Genomic DNA, 19,744 nt, shown 5'->3' on the forward strand with positions numbered 1-19,744 from the left:
TTAAATTTTAATAATAAATATATCAAATTCATAATTAATTATTATAGATGAAAAATCTAAATTTGTAGTGTTTTAAATTTGTAATTAGATCAAAGAATAAAATAATTCAATTTCAATTTGTATTTTTCAATGAACTGAAATTTTAAATTAATAATCATTCCAAAAGACGAACCAATTAACCAAACATTTTATTATTAAGAAGTACCTAATTTTTTCTCCATTAGACCATGCAAGGAAAAAAGAAAGAAAGATTGAGAGCGAACCAGAGATACTCTAAATCGAAATAGGAACCCTAACAAATAACGTTTCCCCCCATTTGGTGTTTCTCTCACCAACCCCCACCCCACCCCCCCTCTAACCCGCAGGACAGGCAGGCACAGCGGCCCTCGGGCTCTACTGCCTTCAGCTCTACTCGCCAACTATGGCGTCAACCCTGGAAATCGAAGCTCGCGAGTAAGTTCTTGTCGCGCCCTCTCTTCTCACTCCCACTCTTCAAAGATAGTGCACTGAATTCTTTTCAGCAACCAAGCAGCAGGTTACGGAGGCATTTGCTTGATTCTTTTATCCCGTATCTCTGACCTGCATTGACATGGCGATATGCTTGACATTACATAGGTTTTGGCTTTTGTTTATGGGAAAATAAATTGAAAAGTTTCGTGGAGTATTCCTTTTCCGGCCCTGTTGCTTTTCCTTAGCAACCCATTTCTTAATAATAACTTCAAACTTTGGTTGGATGCTGAGAAGTCTAAGGAAATGAGAATGGAATGAAGTTGATTGGATTTAACATTTTTCTATTTTTTTTTTCAATTTCTGATCAGAATATAAAAGTATAATTGCCGGGCTTCTAGGATGGCAGAAAAATCTAATCTGACATATAATATATTGCAGCGTCATTAAAATTGTCCTTCAATTTTGCAAAGAAAATTCGTTGCACCAAACCTTTCAGACGTTGCAGAGTGAGTGCCAGGTTTCTTTGAATACAGTGGACAGCCTTGAAACATTTGTTGCAGATATTAATAGTGGAAGATGGGATGCAATATTGCCTCAAGTGGCACAACTTAAGCTCCCAGAAAAGAAACTAGAGGATTTGTATGAACAGGTAAAAAATACATAAAGCAGTAGAGCAAATATTTTCATTTCCTCTGGCACATGTTTGAAATTTTGTGATCCAGTAGCTGCTTCTACCTGCTATATCCTTTTTTAACTTATTATTCATATGTCAAGTTGATTGGTGCATAATTGATATGCACATGTTGTTGCCTCCGCCCCTGGAAAGGGGGGGGGGGGGTTCCTACCGTCCTACAATGCACCAATTACATGCATATGCTTTTTGTCTAAAAAATATTTCCTTTGTATGTTATAGTCTTTATGATTCACTCCCCTTGTAAATTCTTTCCCTTTTAATGAAATTTCTTTTGCTATAAAAAAAATTAAAAATGCTATTGCCTTTATGTGGTGTCTATATGTGGTTGACATATTGAGATAAATCAATTGGAGGTTGTGGTGCTGTTCTGATTTTACCATTATTATTATTTTATGTAAGTACAATTCATCAGAAGATGCCAAGGGAATGAGCCTAAGTACACACGTTTTATACAGCAAGGTGCAGTGGTACACCATCGAACTGCGAGAAGAAAACATAAAACGCAGAAAAAAACGGGGAAAAATAGCTGTAACGCTGTAGAATTCATAACATCTAAAAACTAATAAAAAATGATCTAGTTGAAGAAAATGTATGCACATGAAAATAAAATTCCTAAAAAATCTATTTAGCTTAGCCATTATTGCTTCTGGTTTGAAACACCCAATAGTTATGGTCAGCACATAGTTACTAGAAATCACTGACACCGTAGCCAACCACATACTGGTACAAATGTTCCAAAACATGTACATTTTAGTTTTGAAATGCTAAATCTAATGGTACTAGGTTTTAATTCAATATTTTTCACATAACATATGTATTTATTTGTTAAAGTGGAGAATCATACCACTATAATTCCCTCCTAGTTCATTATTTATCTATTTCACGAAAGAAAATCTCTTTTAGATTTTGAAACTTAGATTTTGAAACACTTCAACATCCTCTCCAAAACATAAAAGTGCTATTAAATATTTTTGACGAATATATCTACATAAGTATACCCCCAACTTTCCACATTTCAGAGCATATGCTGTGCCACAATCTGATTCTTGTTCCATGAACCAGAACGGTAACATTGGGTCCGCACAAATACACCACATTAATTAACCTGCAATTGCCCATGGAATCAACAAAATTTGATCCAAGTCAAATTTTCCACTTTTCTATATCCAAAGTTGTTGCCAAATGGATGATTGCAAAGAGAACTCTTTCTCCTTCTGCACATTTTTTCTTCTTTATGAAAAGAAAATTTACTGTACTGTTGGTGTTAATTGTAGAATATGGATTATGTGGACCAAAGGAAATCTTTAAACTTGGAGTTGGAGTCTCCATATGTGTTCAGCTGACGGAAATGGTTTGAATAGGAGTAGAAACAAGAAAAGTAGATTAGGATATATGAGTTATAGGTTCTAGTACCATCCAAAGACCAAATCCTCTTGTATAGACCCATGGACAAGTGCCAAGAACAAGGATAATGAGAGGTGGTTTATGATTCATCTCTCATTTGAATTTTTGGAAACAAAAAAAGAAAAGAAAAGAAAAGAAAATTTGAGAAATTGAGAACCCGTTCAAAAGTGTAATAACAAGGTATAGGAGCATTCTGAATAAAAAGATGATGAAGTCAAGGAAATTTTGGAGTAAAAAGGTGTATTCTTGTTGCAAACACCTTCATGGATACGAGAATCATCACCAATATTATGTCTTACATGGGAAAGAGAAGTGGCAGATCCAACTGTAAAAATCATTTTGTGTGAGGCCATGCTTGGCATGTAAGTCCTAATCACTTTATGCCAAAGGAGGTGATGTTCTAGGGGCAATCACTCCCACCACTTCCATTTAGCATAGGGAATGATTTAAGGCACCAACTTAGAATGAACCCTCTCCCTCGCCATTAGGTTTATGATGAACTTTTCAACAAACCAAATGTTCCTACTTCTTGATTGGCATCTGTCTTGTTTGGTATTGTTGTTGTTCTTTATTTTTTGTTTCTATTTTTGCACAATGAAGAAACGTATTATAAAAAAGTGTTTGTTCATGTTGCTAGTTTTCTGTTTTTGTTGTCAGTTTTTGGCTGTTTGTGAAAAAATTGAAAACTAGATTTTTTGATTTCTAGTTGTTTTGGCAATGTGTTGCCAGGAATTTTAATATCCAAAAATAATTTTTTTGGATTAATTTATTCATTTTGCACACACTTTTTGAATAAAAATAAAATAAAATGATCATATGAATTTAAATATAATTAAAATAAAAATATACATAAATTTCAAAAGCAAAATATTTTTACTATTTTTCAATTGTCATGTACAATAAGATTGTTATTGTAAAGTGAATTTTGAAAATATAACAATTTAGTAGAATAATTATAATATTTTATTTTTATTATAGTATTTTAAATTTGTATTATTTTGCACTTTTATTATTTTAATCATATTTTTATAATATTATTTGTTTAAAACGAAAAATGAGCTTTTTTAAATAATTTTTTAATTTGTTTTAACTTTACAAATATTAACCAAATGTGTTGCTACTTTCTGGTTTTTGGTTTCTATTTTTGGTTTTTGTTTCTGGTTTTTGTTTGCATAATTTTTGACAGTGATACTAAAAAACCCCGTAAGATTTGTAAATTTGATTTGAGGGGAAGTGACAATCATTAGAAACTACTTGTGAATGCGAAATAAGTAAACTGTTGGAAAAAAAGTTGAAAGTTCGAAGTATCATAATTTCTTTCCCCTTGTCCTTTTTCCTCTTAATGGTTCTGGAATTAGTTATCAAGGCATTTGGCTGGTGTGATGAGACTTGGATGCTGAATATTTCAAATTAATTTTGTAAAAATTAGTACACTGCAAATGAAAAAAGTAAATGTTGACAACACTTCTTATTGTTTGCCTTTTGATATGTATTTGAATGTAGTAGGTGCTGTATATAGATTCTATGATTTTTATGCTTGGGTTAAGACTTAAAGCCTTCTTTGTTGCTCCTTTGCTCGGTTCATGGAGTGGAGCTCGTCTTGTATGTTGTATTCTTGTTTATTTATTTATTTATTTTTATTTTTTAAATTTTATAAGCTTGGCTAGTTGGCTTTTTATTGGACTTGGCCATGAGATTCAAAATAGGTCCTAGAATTTGGACTCATTGGTTTTGGAAAATGGGGGAAACGGAATTTGGAACTAATGACATTTCCAGAAAATAGATTGTAGTGATTTGTTAAGTCATTAACTATGAGCTTTATAGATGTATCCAACAGACCTCAAGATTTTTTTCCTGGATTTTAATGATCGTCATTTGTGTGGACATAATATTCTACAGGCAATAAATTTCTTGTTTGCCTGGGTGGCAGCATCGTAATGGTCTAGCTTTAAACCTCAGGGCGCTTCAGGTTGTGATCCATTCGTGTTCTTAAAGTTGTTAATTACTAATGTTGAGGACCTGTTTGTTTGACCCTAGGCCATATGCATCTATGTGTTATGGTGCTAATAACCACCTTTTTACATGTAATAAAAGATCACCGAAATGTAAGAAAGGTTAATTCTAGATCCTTAACAGTACATATGAATTGGACACCACCCTTCCTCTTATTGATGAAGGCATGCATGATACATATCCCCTCACTTTTTTGGCGCATACGCAGAGATTCATGCATGCATGCACATGTGGACACCTTCAAAATACAAATGCATGTCGCTTGGACCTTGTCCACGATGGTGTTTAGGTGTTTTAGTTGTCTTGAACTGAAACTCAGCATAACAAGGTCCATAACAGACATTCACTTGCACACAAACCTTGTTTTTTATTTTTTATTTTTTATAAATATTTTGTTCTTCCCCTTGCTTTATTTAACAAATTATAATTTCTCTATTTTCTCATATTTTCTATTTTCTAGATTGTTTTAGAAATGATTGAACTTCGGGAGCTAGATACTGCGCGTGCTATTTTGAGGCAAACTCAGGCTATGGGTGTCATGAAGCAGGAGCAACCTGAAAGATATTTGCGACTTGAGCATCTTTTAGTTCGAACTTATTTTGATCCGCATGAGGTTAGTCTGAAATGCATTTACTTTTCAAAGTTCAATCTCTTAGTTTCCTGTATGTTTTTATTGGTGAGAAAAGTGTCAATGTAATTGGCATAATATATGTTCTTCTTATGACATGCATTTTATGAAAAGAAAATAGCAGATGTGATCTTCTAAGTTCATTTATCAAAAAGAAAACTTGATCTGAACTTTAGAGGTGAGAGAATGAGGTTGAGGAAAGGGGATTTTGGGGACACTAGAAAGGCTAAGAAACGTATGAGAGAGTTGGGGAAGTTGGCTTTGTCAATTAAATATGACAAGGATGGTAAGTCACATCTAGGGTGCTTTTTTGTGCAAAATGAAGATCCTTCCTTGGAATTTTAGAGGTCTAGGTAGTTGGGGGCAAGAGTAGAGTGGTTAAGGAGCTTATATCAAAGATCAACCTTGATATTTTGTTTCTTTAGGAAACTAGCTGAGGGAGGTTGATTCCTTCACAATTAAACAGAATTCTTGGGTTTATCTTCCTTCATTGGAGGCATTTAAGGGTCAAATTATTGTTTGGGATACTAGATAGAGTCCTTTAAGAAAATCCTCGAGGGGTCCTACTGTTTGTCTATCCACCTTTTAACATTAGGGGTGTAGGAGATTGGCATTTTTCTTCCATATATGGTCGAATGGTGTTTCTTTGAAATGTCAATTCCTCGAGGAGCTTGTAGATGTTTTTGGTTTGTGTAGCCCTTACTTTGTCGTTTTTTTTTTTTTTTGGGGGGGGGGGGAAGGGTACTAATGTGTCTCGCAACTCTAGAGAGGTCCTAGAGAACCGTAGGAGCTCCACGTGTATGAGAAGATTTAACTTCTTTATTTGGGATAGTAGGCTTAGAGGTATCCCTATCGATAATGACACTTTCACCTGGGAGGCTTTCAGGGATAGACAGGCACGCTCCCGTATTGACAGATTTCTATTTATAGATCAGTGGGAGGATGAATTTCCTCATTTCGTTTAGAAATCCTCCCTAGACCCATTTCTGACCACTACTCCTCTCCTTCTAGAGTCTAACCCTATGAAGTGGGGGCTTACTCCCTTCCATTTTGAGAACATGTGGTTAACTCATCCTTCCTTTAGGGAGAGGGTTAGAGGTGATGGAGTGAGGGTTAGATGGAAGGATGGGAGGGTTTTAAATTCATGAAGAAGCTGAAATTCTTAAAGTCTAAGTTGGAAGATTGGAATAAAGAGATTTTTGGAAATGGCACAGATGCTAAAAATGGTATCCTCTCTAAACTTGCAGGGCTAGAATACTACTCCCGCTGTCTCTATTTCTTCCATTATTTACACTCCTAATTCTCCCTTCAATCTTATGTCAATTAGCAAGCTTACAAAGTCGTTATATTGTTTTGTAACCTTCTTTCTTGATTTTGTGGTTACTTAGGATCTAAAGACGAGGAAGACAATTGGCATAGGATGTGTGGTTCGTGGACTTTACTATGAGTCGCTCTAGCCTCCCATTGCTTGCACAATCGTTGCTACACCACTTCAAATCCATCGTTGCCTTGGTCATCCGCCCTTGGACAAGTTGAAACAATTGGTTCCTACCTTGTGTTTTGTGCCTAATCTTGAGTGTGAGTCTTGTCAATTCGGAAAACATCATATTTTTCCCTTCACTTCCCGAGTTGATAAACAGGCCTTTTATGCTAGTCCATTCCAATGGTTGGGGTCCTAGTCATGTCACGTTGAGTTAGGGCTTCGGCACTTTGTTACATTTGTCAATGACAACTTTAGAATGACTTGGTTGTGTTTAATACTTTAATGAAAGATTGTTTTGAGTTGTTTAATATCTTTTGTGCCTTTTGTCCTTAGATAAATACTCAGTTTGATTTGCCAGCCAGGACACTTCGTAGCGATAATGCTAAAGACTAAGGAGTTCTTCAATACCCAGTTTGCTGCCAATATGACTAATTCTAGTATGATCCATCAGTCATCTCTTGCCTCATTTGTACCCTATCGTATCAAATGTCCCTGAAGTTTTCTAAGGTGTCGTCAATTTCACTTTTCTCTGGCATCAATAAAATGCCATCCTTTGTCCTTGGTGGTAAAATTCCATATTCAGTTATCTTCCCTAAGGCTCCTTTGTTTGTCTTCCTCTTGACATATTCAGATTTGTTTCCTTTGTTCATTAGTTAAATCTAGGAATAGGTAAGTTGGATCCTCGTGCTATCAAATGTATTTTTTCTGGGCTATTCATGTACTTAAAAGGGATATTGATCTTATAGCCCTACTTTACATCAATTCTTTGTCTCTGCCAATGCCACCCTTTTTGAATCTACACCATATTACTCTGATTCCTTGAGTTTTGTTGACCTTGATGAGTCCTTTCCTCTGCTTTGTCTTCTAGATCCTAAACTTTTATCTATGCCCAATCCTCCTACAACTTTATGCAGTTTGAGTTCTTCTTGTCGCTTGAATCATCCCAATTTGCAGGTATACACATGGCAACTTAAGGGAGGAGAGCCTCCTCCGACTTCTATTGCGCCTCCCCTCGTAAGATGATCCTATTTCCCATGATGTTACCCTCCTATAGCTCTTCGTAAAGGTAAACACACTTGCACCCAACATCCAATCTCCAATTTTATATGCTATGATTTCTTGTCACCTTTGTGTAAATGTTTTGTTAGTATGTTGTCTTTCGTTGCTCTTCCAAAATATATTTATGAAGCCTTCCCCTTCTGGGTAGGGGAATACAATGGCTGAAGAGATGCATGTGCTATATGATGAATGTTGGGATTTGGCGCCTTTTCCTCCTGAATTTGTGGTTGGCTGTTGCTCAGTGTACAATGTGAAAATCAATCCTGATGGTTCTATTGCTTGTTTGAATGCCCGCCTTGTTGCTAAGGGATATACTTATGTGTATAGTTTGAATTGTTTTGACACATTCTCTCTGGTCCCTAAACTTGTCTTAGTAAACTTGTGCATTTCCTTAGCCACTACTTGTCATTGGCCTTTACATCAGTTAGATGTGAAGAATGCTTTCCTAGATGTGATCTTCATGTTGAGGTCTATATGGAGCAATCACTTGGGTTTGTTGCTCAAGGGGAGTCAAGCTCAGTGTGTCGGCTCAAGAAATCATTATATAGTTTAAAAGAATCTCCCAGAGCATAGTTTGGTTGATTAAGTGTTGTAGTACTTGAGTTTGGCTTTCAGCGGTGTACAATTGATCTTTCTGTATTTTATCGTCACACTCCATTGAACACTATTTTGCTTATTATGTTTGTCGATGACGTTGTGATTAGTGGTGATAATGAGCAAACCATTTAAGAGCAAAAATTTTTCCTATAGACTAACTTTTAGACCAAGGGCTTGGGACCATTAAAGTACTTGTTGGGTATAGAAGTATCGAAATCTAGTACAGGATCTGCCTTGTCACAGAGGAAGTATGTACTTGATCTTTTAGATGAGATTGGGTTGTTGGGATCCAAGCCTGTCGATACACCCATAGATCCAAATAGTAAGTTAGTTCCAGTTATGGGTGATTTGTTGCCTAACCTATTACTGTACTGGAGACTTGTCGAAAAGTTGAATTATCTCAGTCACTCGACTAGATATATCTTTAGCAACAAGTGTTCTGAGCTAGTTTCTTGATTCTCTGAGAGCAGGTCATTGGAATGTAGCATCTGGAGATATCTCAAAGGCTCACTTGGGAGAGGTCTCTTAAATTAGGATCAGGGTCACACTCATGTTTATGGATGTGCAGATGTAGATTGGGTCGAGTCACCTTGGAACAAAAGATCCACAACTGGGTACTATATATTTTGTTGGTGCTAATTTGGTTTCTTGGTTAAGTAAGAAACAAACTGTGTTAGGTTCAGTGTTGAGTCAGAGTATAGAGACATGACTCACACTACTTATTAATGTATTTTGTTGAAGAGCATGTTGGAAGATTTGGGTTTTTCACATTCTTAGTCTATGGAGTTGATGTGTGATAGTTGAGCTACCATTCATATTGCCTCCAACCCGATCATCCATGAGCAGATAAGGCACATTGACATTGATTGCCACTTTGTTCAAGAAAAATTTGTGCAGAAGTTTATTACAACCACTCATGTGAAGTCTGATTTGCAGCTTGCTAATTTTTTCATGAAATCCTTGGAAGATGTTGGTGTTAAATTTGTTTGTAACAAGCAAGGAGCATATGATATATATGCTCTAGCTTAAGGGGGAGTGTTAATGGTTATTTTGGATTATTAGTATGTTCTAGAGTTTATGTTAGTAAGTGTGAGTTAGTAAGGGTATTATGGTCATTGTTATGTACTATACATATAAGGGAGATTATCATTGAGGTTTGGTCTTCCATTTTACCCAATTATTTAACACTTAGTAACGAGTTAGAAATCCTCTTATTGAGAGAGGGCATGTATTGGTGTCAAAAGTTGAGGGAAAATGGGTGAAGGAGGGGGGCTGTAATTCTGGTTATTTCCATAGGGTTGCAAATGGATGAACACGGAAAGGATACATCAATGAGCTGATCTTAGATTCTGGCCAAGTGGTGGGGGGTCAATCGTAGATTGGAGTTGAGATTACGAAGTTCTATAAAACTCTTTTTTCTGAGGAGATCTCAAATAGATTGATGGTGGGGCCTAAATTGGAGTCCCATCCAAGAGAGATATGCTTAGTGGCTGAAAAGGCCTTTTGAGGCCCATGAAATTAGAAAATCAATTTCTGACATGTGCAGAGATAAGTCCCTCGGCTCAGATGGTTTCTTGATGGCGTTCTTTTAGGATAATTGGGGAGTGTTGGAAGGTGGTACCCTAATTTTTTTTTTTTGATGAAATCTATCATAAGGGTGTGGTCAATATTAGTGCAAACTCCAATTTTGTCACCAAAAAATAAGAGAGCTAGAAGAGTCAAGGACTTTCGACTGATAAGCCTAGTTACTAGCCTGTACAAAATCCTGTCAAAAGGTGTTTCCAATAGACTTAGATTTGTCTTGAGGGACATTATCACCATGGCATAGCTCGCATTCATTCATGATAGACAAATCCTTGATGCAATACTAGTGGCTAATGAGGTGGTTGAGGATGTGAGTAGGGGTAGGAAGGGGCTTCTATTTGAGAAAGATTGGGACAGGGTCAATTGGGTATTTTTAGATAAGGTGTTGGGCAAAAAAGACTTCAGGGACTAATGGAGAAAGTGAACAAAGGGGTGACTTAGCTTAACTCATTTGTCTGTCATCATTAATGGTCAACCTAGAGAGTGGTTTTGGGCCTCTAGAAGTCTTAGGCAAGGGGATCCACTATCCCAGTTCTTGTTCACCTTAGTTGTTGACTTCCTTAGTACGATGCTTTTCCACACTCAGGGTAGTGGAGTTGGTAGAGGTTTGCATGTGGGGAGGGAGGAAGCGGAGATCTTTCACTTCTAGTTTGTTGATGACACCTTGCTTCTTCTTGAGGACAATTTCGCAAAGTTTTGAAGTCTTTTTTGTTGCTAAAATTGATCAAATCTTGGCTTGAAGATTGATGTGTACAAGAGTGGGGTGGCAAGCATCAATATGAGGGAAAGAGTTATTTAGAATTTCACTTCGTGGGTTGCAACTCCCTTAAGTGGCCCCTATCCTATCTCAGTCTCCCTCTAGAAGGGAACCCAAACTTTGAAGTCTTTTGGGATCCTGTGATAGAAAAGGTGGCTAGGAGATTGGAGGGATGGAAGAATCTTATTTCTCTCTTAGGGCCCAAGCCACTTTAATTAATGCTTGTCCTCTCTAACATTCCTATTTATAATCTCTTCTCGTTTAGGATTCCCTCGAAAGTAACCAAATTGCTAGAGAGACTAATGCGTGATTTCCTTTGGTTGGGTTTTGGGGAGACCGTTTAGTTAGCTGGGATGTGGTTAGCAAACCTAAGTCTGAGTGGGGCTTGGGCATCGAGAATGTGGTATCCAAAAGCATCTCCTTGATAAGCAAATGGTTTTGGAGGTTTCCTTTAGATTGACATCCTGTGGTGCAAGGTGATAAGAGCAAGTATCGGATCAGATGGGATGGGTAGGAGATGAGAGGCAGTGGCATTACCTCTCACGTGTCCTTGGAAATTCCTGTCCCAAGTAGTTCATCTTTTCTTTCCTCTTATTTGGTTTAAAGTGGGTAATGGCAAAAAAAATCCACTTCTAGGAGGATGTGGGTGGGAGAGTCTTTGTTGGACTTGATATTTCCTTGCTTTTTCAAGCTTTCATTGCTACACAACACTGTCAAGCACCTTCATTTCTACTTGGGGGGTCCTTTTTGGGATTTCCATTTCTTTAGGATAATGGATTTAGGGTCTGTTTGGTATCATTGCTATTTTCTGTCTTCTGTTGCTATTGCTCTACAGTGAAAGAACATATTATAAAAACGTGTTTGTTTCTGTTGTCAGTTTTTTGTTTCTGTTGCTGATTTTTAGTTGTTTGCCAAAAAAATTGGAAATTGGATTTTATGGTTTTCAGTTGTTTTGGCAACTTGTTGCTAGAAAATTTTAATATCCAAAAATAATTTTTTTGAAATAAATTATTCATTTTATGCACTTTTAAATTAAAATCAAAATTAAATGGTCATATGAATTTAAGTATAAATAAAAGAAAAATATACATAAATTTTAAAAAATAATAATGAAAACAATTACAAAATACTTTTACTATTTCCAATTTTCATGTCCAATAAAATTTTTATTGTAAAGTAAAATTTGAAAGTAGAACAGTTAAGTAAAATGATTATAATAAAATTTATTTTTTATTATAGTAAATTTTTTAATGTGTATTATTTGTAATTTTATTATTTTAATCATATTTTTATTTTATTTTGATTTGAAAAGGAAAATGAACAATTTTTTTAATTTGTATTAGTTTTATCAATGTTAACCAAACAGGTTGCGGGTTTCTAGTTTTTAGTTTCTATTTATGGTTTTTGGTTTTCGTTTCCAGTTTTCGTTTCTTTAATTTTTGACAATGATACCAAATGACTGCTTAAATAATGGCTGCGACTGTTACATACAACCATTATGTAAGAGGTGCATTAATAACAATTTGATAATACTAATTTGTTAAGAAATATTTTATTTTGATAATATTAGCAATTTGATATTTATGTACTATAATTTTCAGTTTCTACCTTTTTTATTCTTGTTAATGTATGTCTTTTTTCGTATGTCTTATGTGCTTAATTGATTAATAGAGTGTATAATTATTTTGTTTTATTAATTAATTTATCACACATAAGAATGATGAAAAAGTATAAATACACACACACATAATTTTTCTATCAATGGTGGTTTAAAACAAATGTGAATTTCTTGCCCTTGCCAAACAACTTACTTAGTTGAACTAAAGGATCCAAAATAAACCTAAAAATCTTAAGAAGGGTTAAAAGCTTAAAAAATGCAAATACATTAATATGCATAAGGTTGTGCGTGCTTAAAAAAAATTCACGGCCATTACACCCACTTCCTGTTATGTAACATCCACAACTCCTGCTTCTTGCTGCACCTATTACTGTTACGTTAAGCTACCTGCTAATGCGATTTAAAATCAGGTTTAGGATTCTCGATGAAAGAGGGTCTAGGAGCTCACTATCCTTCTTTCTTTCTTGGACCATCATGTTCCTACCATTCATGAGGACAGGAGAGTGTGGGAGGTTGTTTCCTTGGGTACATTCACTTCTAAATCCTTTCTCTCTCACCTTTTAAAACCCCCCTCGCCCAACATTTTTCCTTGCAACCACATTATTTTTAGGATAAGGTCCCTGGGAAGATTTGAGCTCTTGGTTGGACTGTGATCTTGGAAATGATTAACACGCAGAATTTGAAAGGTGGAAGACTCGTTATTGGTCAAATTCAGGGGTTTCGGAAAGAATAGAAATGGAAGGGCTCTTTGGCTTGTGGCCATCTTCGCCATTCTTTGGACCTTGTGGATTGAGAAGAATGCTAGGATTTTTAAAGGTCGCTCAACATGCTCACCATTATTTTGGGATAGAGTGACTTTCCTCGCATCCATTTGGCTGCACTCTTGTGGATTTTTTTGGGGTCACCACTGTCCGACATCATGGGAGATTGGAGGGAAGCGCTCTTTTAATTGATACTTGTATTGTTTTTTCAGGTTCTTTCAGTAGTTTATAGTTTTTATATTTTTTGTTATCCAGGGAGGACTCCTGGTCCTCCATTATGCATTATTTTTCTTTGTTTTAATAAAATTTTCTTCTGTCTAAAAAAAATTACTTATGTACCCAAAGCAGCCTTGCAGAACCTAATGTTTAGTGTTGTCTAATTTCCTAGCATTAGGGTGTCTCATGTTCAAGGTAATTTGGTCAAGCTTAAATTATTCCATGGTTTCTGAGAGTTTATGTTTATTTTCTTGTGAGTCTAGTATCCCATATGAGTGGCAGAGAGCTTTATTGTTCATTTGTTACCTTCACCCCTAGTTTACTTAGCTCCATGTTTCCTGCTCATCAAGTGTTGGAGTCTATGTGCTTTATAATCATCATACTTAGGTAAGCTTTGATTAACGAAACTGTGAGTTATTGAAGGCATGACATGAGTGCCTAGAGTGATCTCTCTCTCTCTCTCTCTCTCTCTCTCTCACTCCCTCACTTTGCTGCAGTATTTTCAGGTTTCTGTTCAGAGCACAGAATAATTTCTTAATTTCTGATCCAAACTATATGTTAGCATGTAAATGAAATCAGCTTTGAGGTATTCTATTGTTAGTTTATGTTTAGGGATTTTTTTGTCATTTTAGTTTTTGAGTTTGAAGCTTAATCAGATGTTGGTCACTTTGTGTAGTCTTTAAAGTAATGTAATTGGGACATATAGCAGTTACTTGTTTGCTGGAGGGGTTAAGACTGTTAAGTGTGAAGTCTGTAATAGCTTATAGATTCTCCAAGAAGTTTTGAGGCTGATATAAATAAATAGAACAGCTGGGCTGTTGCCAAGGTAGATTATTGTGATAAATATTTTACAGAAGCTGCTTCAAACCAAACAGAGTTTCCAAGCATTGGAGACTAAGGGTTTGAGGAATCATCCTGTGGTGCTTGCAATCCCTTGACTGCAGCTGCATGAATGAGAAGCTATCAAAAATCAATGTTTCAAGACAGATTTATAATCAGCGATCAAAGGTTCTCAACCATGTTTCCCTGTTTCCCTGTTTTCACTCTCATATTCCCTTTTGACACTTCTTTTTCTTTTCACTGGGTTTGAGCAATGTCAGGTATGTAGGAAAATCTCCATTCTCTGTAAATTGAAGAAATCCTTTGATTTGTTACTGGAAAAGATTGGGGTTGAGGAGAGGGTTCGTCCATATGAAAGAGAAATCTCGATTTAGGGGTGGCAGATGTGCTATTGGAAAATCTCTGTAAATCAAAAATCTTGATTTGCAATTCGTTGAGGTGTGGCAGTCATGGTATGTGCTATGAAGAGGAGCAAATCTCAAGATAGGATCATGTTTCAGTTTTCTGATCACCTTGTTTGCAAAGTTGGACAGGTGCTATTAGAAAGGTCAGATCAAGCAATTGTGAATCTTCTGATGCAGCAATTGTGACAGGTCAGTGCTGCTGCCTGGTGTAGCGATGGCCGCTGAGGGTTTGAAGGGTCTCAGCGCTGCTTTTGTTTGTGGGGTGAAGGGGATGGACACACATAGGCTCAAGGATGGTGTGGGCTTGGAGTGGATTGGGCTTGGAGTGCTCAATGTTTAGCATTTGAGTCAATTAATGAACACTACAGGGCTTTGATTTGTTTGTCTATGGTTCAGCCAATGGTTAGTATTTGTAGCAAGGTCTAATATCTGAATCATGTTTTACAAATTTAGAGCCAAATTTCAGGGCCCCAAAAATCGGTGATAGTCCAGATAGCAATTGAGCCCATTGAAACTGTTCTGAGGCACAAAGGGTTTCAGGTTATTGGAATGATCATGCTTTAGAGCACAATTTCAGGGCTCCAAAAATCAGTAATGCAATGTGTTTAACTCTCGTGAGGTGAGCATAAGAGAAGAATTTATATAATTATATATATATATATTGAAAATAAAGAAAATTGAAAATAAGATTTGAAAAAGAAAATTCATGTATAATTTGTAAATTAGTTGGTCATTCTAAGCAAACAAACTTAAAATCATTCAAGTAAACTATGCTAAGAGATACTCATAAAGTTGCAAAGTTTAAACTAGGTCCAGGATCCAAGATGCAACATTCAACTGTTTTGGAAAGATTTTAGGTTTAACCATGGAAGAATTTTAGTTCACTCAGATTAGGGCATTCCTTAATCCTTTATATATACATCTTAAATTTTGCCAGCTAGTTTAAAACCAAATTGAACTTGAAATGCACAAACTCATTAAAATGCACAATCTCAAAATGGCCAAAGCGTCAAACAAAAAAGCACGAATGGGCACCTTCTGCACAAATGTGTAAGCCTTACAGTACCATGCATTTGCCTTTCAGTAGTTTGGTAGTATTTTAGACTATACCTTGAGGGAATTTTACACATGCCTAGTCTTGAGGTGAGCCTCAAGGCAACCCTGGATTGTTCCTTCTAAAATATTGTTTTTATTTTATGAACGTTGTGCATGTGGTGCGAATGCTGTTATATTAAGCCAACTCTTCTTTTTCCCCTTCTGTTTTGTTTCATGAGTTTATTATTTAGTCTGTTACTACTTATACAATAAGTGTCATGTGACAGGCATATCAAGACGTTACAAAAGAAAAACGTCGTGCACAAATTGCTCAAGGTTTTGGTCTTTCCTCTTCTTACTTACCTTTACGTCAAGCGAATGCATTAATATTTTCTTATATTTTGGAATCTTGAAGAATGCTTTTGGTTTTATATATACTGGAAAAAAGAAAAAATGAACGAAGAAATCATTCGATAATGAACTTGGAAAGGGTCCACGCTCTGTTAATTATAAAATGATGCACTTAAAATCATTGTGCCTTAAACATACTAGAATTTTGGAGAATGCTTGGTAGAAATAACCTTGATATGAGTTTTGAAATGTTAAAAGTTGTACTTTCTTCCAATTTGGCCAAAAGTAAACTCAGTGTTTGTTGGTACAATTCTCCAAAGCCTTTTCCCTATCGTATTTGGAGTCATTGTTTGCTTGGAGCTGAGTAGTTCAATGACCAAAGCTGGTATCATCAACTGGATTTCCAGCATATGGGTAATGTCAATACTGAAAGGCGTTGAATGCACGAGTACAAATACCTTCAAGACAGCGATGGATTAGTGTTTTCACATTTCATTTGGTTCTGGAAAAATAATGAGTGAAGGGAAATAATACGCTTGAGAATACTCAAGAAATGAGCTTGATAACTATTTATTTATTGCCTCCTCAGAACTGAATGGGCATTTAAAGCGTGCAAAGAAAGAGCATAGTAGTTTCAATGAAAATTAGATGTATTATTCTTCTTGTATAGCATCATCCTCATACTTGCTAGGTGTATTAAGAAAATGTCAATATATCTGAGCTTCAGATTAAAAATGATACATGTTGTAACAGTGTATTAGTGGATCATGAGTTGCATTTTATTAATTTGCATCTGTGCCCTTTTAGTTTCCTATAGTTGCATTTTCATCCTTTTGATTTTATAAATGAATATTCTTCTCCTTTGTTCTTCTTTCTCCAGCACTTGCTTCTGAAGTGACTGTGGTCCCACCAGCACGGCTAATGGCTCTAATTGGTCAGGCTCTGAAGTGGCAGCAGCACCAAGGTCATTTTTTTTTTTTTTTGAAAATAATGTTAAATTTTTGCATTAGATAATTAATGGATGGTTTCTTTAAGAACAAGAGGGAAGAGGATTCCATCAGTTAGTTGGAACTTGGGATGTTGTTGTTTGAACTTCTAAAATAAATGTTCTTTGTCTCTGTCTTGTAATGTACTTCTTTTCTTGTTATCCATAACTGGATAGACAATTGTCTGCTTCCAGAATTCTTGCATTTGATGTTTTATTTTCTTCTTTGCTCCCTTTTCTTTCTTTGTTTTGGAAAATTGACTGAGGAACGTGTTCGGTGGTGACCTTAGCTTACTGATAATTCCCAGACATGCCAATTACTTGGATGGTGCCTTCCCCTAGGCACATACCACATATGCCACACTGCTGTAACTTGATGCAAATTTGGCTGTTTAGGATTACTTCCGCCGGGAACACAGTTTGACTTATTTCGAGGAACTGCTGCTATGAAACAAGATGTAGATGATATGTACCCTACAACCCCTGGGCACACAATAAAGGTAAGGCATACATATTTTTCTATTTCAATAGAGTTTATCATTTTTGTTGGGCTAAACATGTGGCAACTGCTTACTGGTACAATGCATTTAATAAATTGTAAATTTGTGCTTATTTTAGCTCAAGAACTACTGCAATAGGCAGTGAAATTTTATGGTGCACACTTGTGGGGATTAAGTTTCGGTGAAGGTCATTTTGCTCACTGTTTGCCTATCTGTTTTGTCCCCTTCATAAGTCTTGACATTGTGTTCCACCTGCTCCCACACACACACTCACTCGTGTATTTGACTTGCCATACATATATATATATATATAAAATTTTCTGTATGAATGGACGACAGTTCCTTTTCAAGCATTAGTTGAATATTATGGGTGAAGTAGATCTTTTCTCATTTGATGTCTTCTTGTTAAATCTCTCTCCATAAATCCAATGCATCTACCAAATCATATGCTCGAATGATTTAAATGTATAATTACTTATGATTAGAAAAAGATATCCCCCGCACAAAATTGCAATTTAGTGGTTGGATTTATTTGGTTATGGATCAAGACTTGTGATGAAACTTTTCTGATCCTATGGGTGGTTTTTGTGGGGATCAAGCCTATGACGAGTACTACAGTAATGGGTTTTGATTGTGTTCCTCCTTCAATGATTTGCTGCTACTTTTTTACTTTTTAATTTTTTCGGCTGTTTGATTAGGATTGTCTTGGCTTGATTGGATATTATGGTACTACTTAATTAGTTAGGATAAATTAAATTTTAATTGAGATTAGCTATATATTTATTTTTTGTTCTTTTATTTAATTTTTTTGCCATGCCGAAAAACAGCTAAAGTATGGTCCCTTAAATAAAAAAAGGCCACAGTTGAGTACCTTTGGGTGTAACTTATTTATTCACTTAACCATTCTTCAGACGTGTTATTTTTAATGATTTTTAATTTATTGAGTAAATGGAAATAGATGCAATTCCTTTAATTGTGATAGCAATGGACTTTAGCCCCTCAAACAGAAAAAGTACTTTACTCCTTTTATATAGAATTTTTTTTTGATAAAAAAAGAAGGTATGTTAGATTGGGAAAGACAAGTTAAAACCTAAGGGAACAAGAAGTCCACCTGAAAAAAAATACCTCATTTATCCCTTAAATAGAAAATTGGCTAAAGTTTAGTCTTCTCTTGTTTAGTTTACCCAAAATAATACCTCCTTTATCCCTTCTCCTTGCATTTTCCACCACATTATGGCCATTTGATGCCATTAGAGAGGAGAAGGCAAGAATGAATGGCACTTTGCTTGCATTATCTAGTAAGCGCATTGATTTTAGACGTATAGTTTACCACATGAATGGTGATGTTGAATAATTAAGAACCTTGTTGGTTTCTTGGGCATTATAATAGACTCACGCTCATCAAATGTACTCTTTCCAATCTCCCGGTCTATTTCATGTCTCTTTACCTTATCCCCAGTGTGGTAGCCAATAGATTGGAAGGTATTCAAAGAGGATTCCTTTGGGGGAACAAGGGTAAGGTAAGGATTTTAAATATCATCTTGTTAATTTTTTTTTTTTGGGGGGGGGGGGGGGTGTGGGGTGGGGTGGTAAACAACCCTTGCAAAGGGGAGGTCTAGACCTTGGATCCCTGCTCATCATCAATAAGAGGCCCTTTTTGGGGGAGTGGCTTTGGAGTTTCATGACAGAGAAGGAAGCCTGCATACAGGTGTTTGGAGAGGATTGGAGAAATTCCTCACTCTTATTTACTTTCATGTGGGGAATGGAGAGGAGGTGTTCTTTTGGTGTGGCAAATCCCAACTCGGCACTATTTACTCTTCCAAAATGGTGCCCTCATTGGCCAACAGTTGAAGCTTTTTAATCAGAGGATTATCTGGAAAATTACCATGATTAGAATGCTTTTGGGAGTTTGATACTCTATCAGATTTCTACAGCAGTCTTTACAAAATCTAGTGTTAGGCCACTTCCAATGAGCCAAAATGGGCTTTGAGCAGGATGGAAACTTCGTGGTCAGACCATACTATAAACACCTTAGCTCCCCGGCGTGCAACTGCTATTTCCCCTGAAAACTAACTTGGAAAACTGTAGTCCCCACAAAGGTTGCTTTTTTCACATGGGAGGCAACTCTTGAGAGGATTCTTACCATTGACACCCTTCCGAAAAGGGGTTTACCTGTCGTTCATCGATGCTTTTTATGCCTGGAGCAGGTGGAAACAGTGGACCAGGAAAATATGGAGCTTGGTCATCTTCATGGTCAAGCAGAAGGGAGTCATTTCCGCTGTGGATACTGGAGGTGAATTATGGGCTTGGAAAGGGATCTGATCAAACAACAAATGAAGAAAATCCCTTTCCCTCATCCCCATGG

General features: G+C 36.2%; 1 protein-coding gene across 1 annotated transcript in view; it reads left to right on the forward strand.

The window, feature by feature from the left end:
* Nucleotides 1-218: 218 nt before the first annotated feature.
* The window catches only part of LOC131152964 (suppressor of mec-8 and unc-52 protein homolog 1), a 97,239-nt gene continuing 77,713 nt past the window's right edge, over nucleotides 219-19,744 (forward strand). The window contains exons 1-6 of the mRNA XM_058104948.1: nucleotides 219-453; nucleotides 889-1,099; nucleotides 5,022-5,174; nucleotides 15,831-15,879; nucleotides 16,775-16,858; nucleotides 17,276-17,379. Coding sequence (XP_057960931.1) covers nucleotides 422-453; nucleotides 889-1,099; nucleotides 5,022-5,174; nucleotides 15,831-15,879; nucleotides 16,775-16,858; nucleotides 17,276-17,379 — 633 coding nt within the window. The 5' untranslated portion in view covers nucleotides 219-421. The remainder of the gene's footprint in view (nucleotides 454-888; nucleotides 1,100-5,021; nucleotides 5,175-15,830; nucleotides 15,880-16,774; nucleotides 16,859-17,275; nucleotides 17,380-19,744) is intronic.

This window comes from Malania oleifera, chromosome 4 (genome assembly GCF_029873635.1).
Source record: "Malania oleifera isolate guangnan ecotype guangnan chromosome 4, ASM2987363v1, whole genome shotgun sequence".
Lineage (NCBI taxonomy): Eukaryota > Viridiplantae > Streptophyta > Magnoliopsida > Santalales > Ximeniaceae > Malania > Malania oleifera.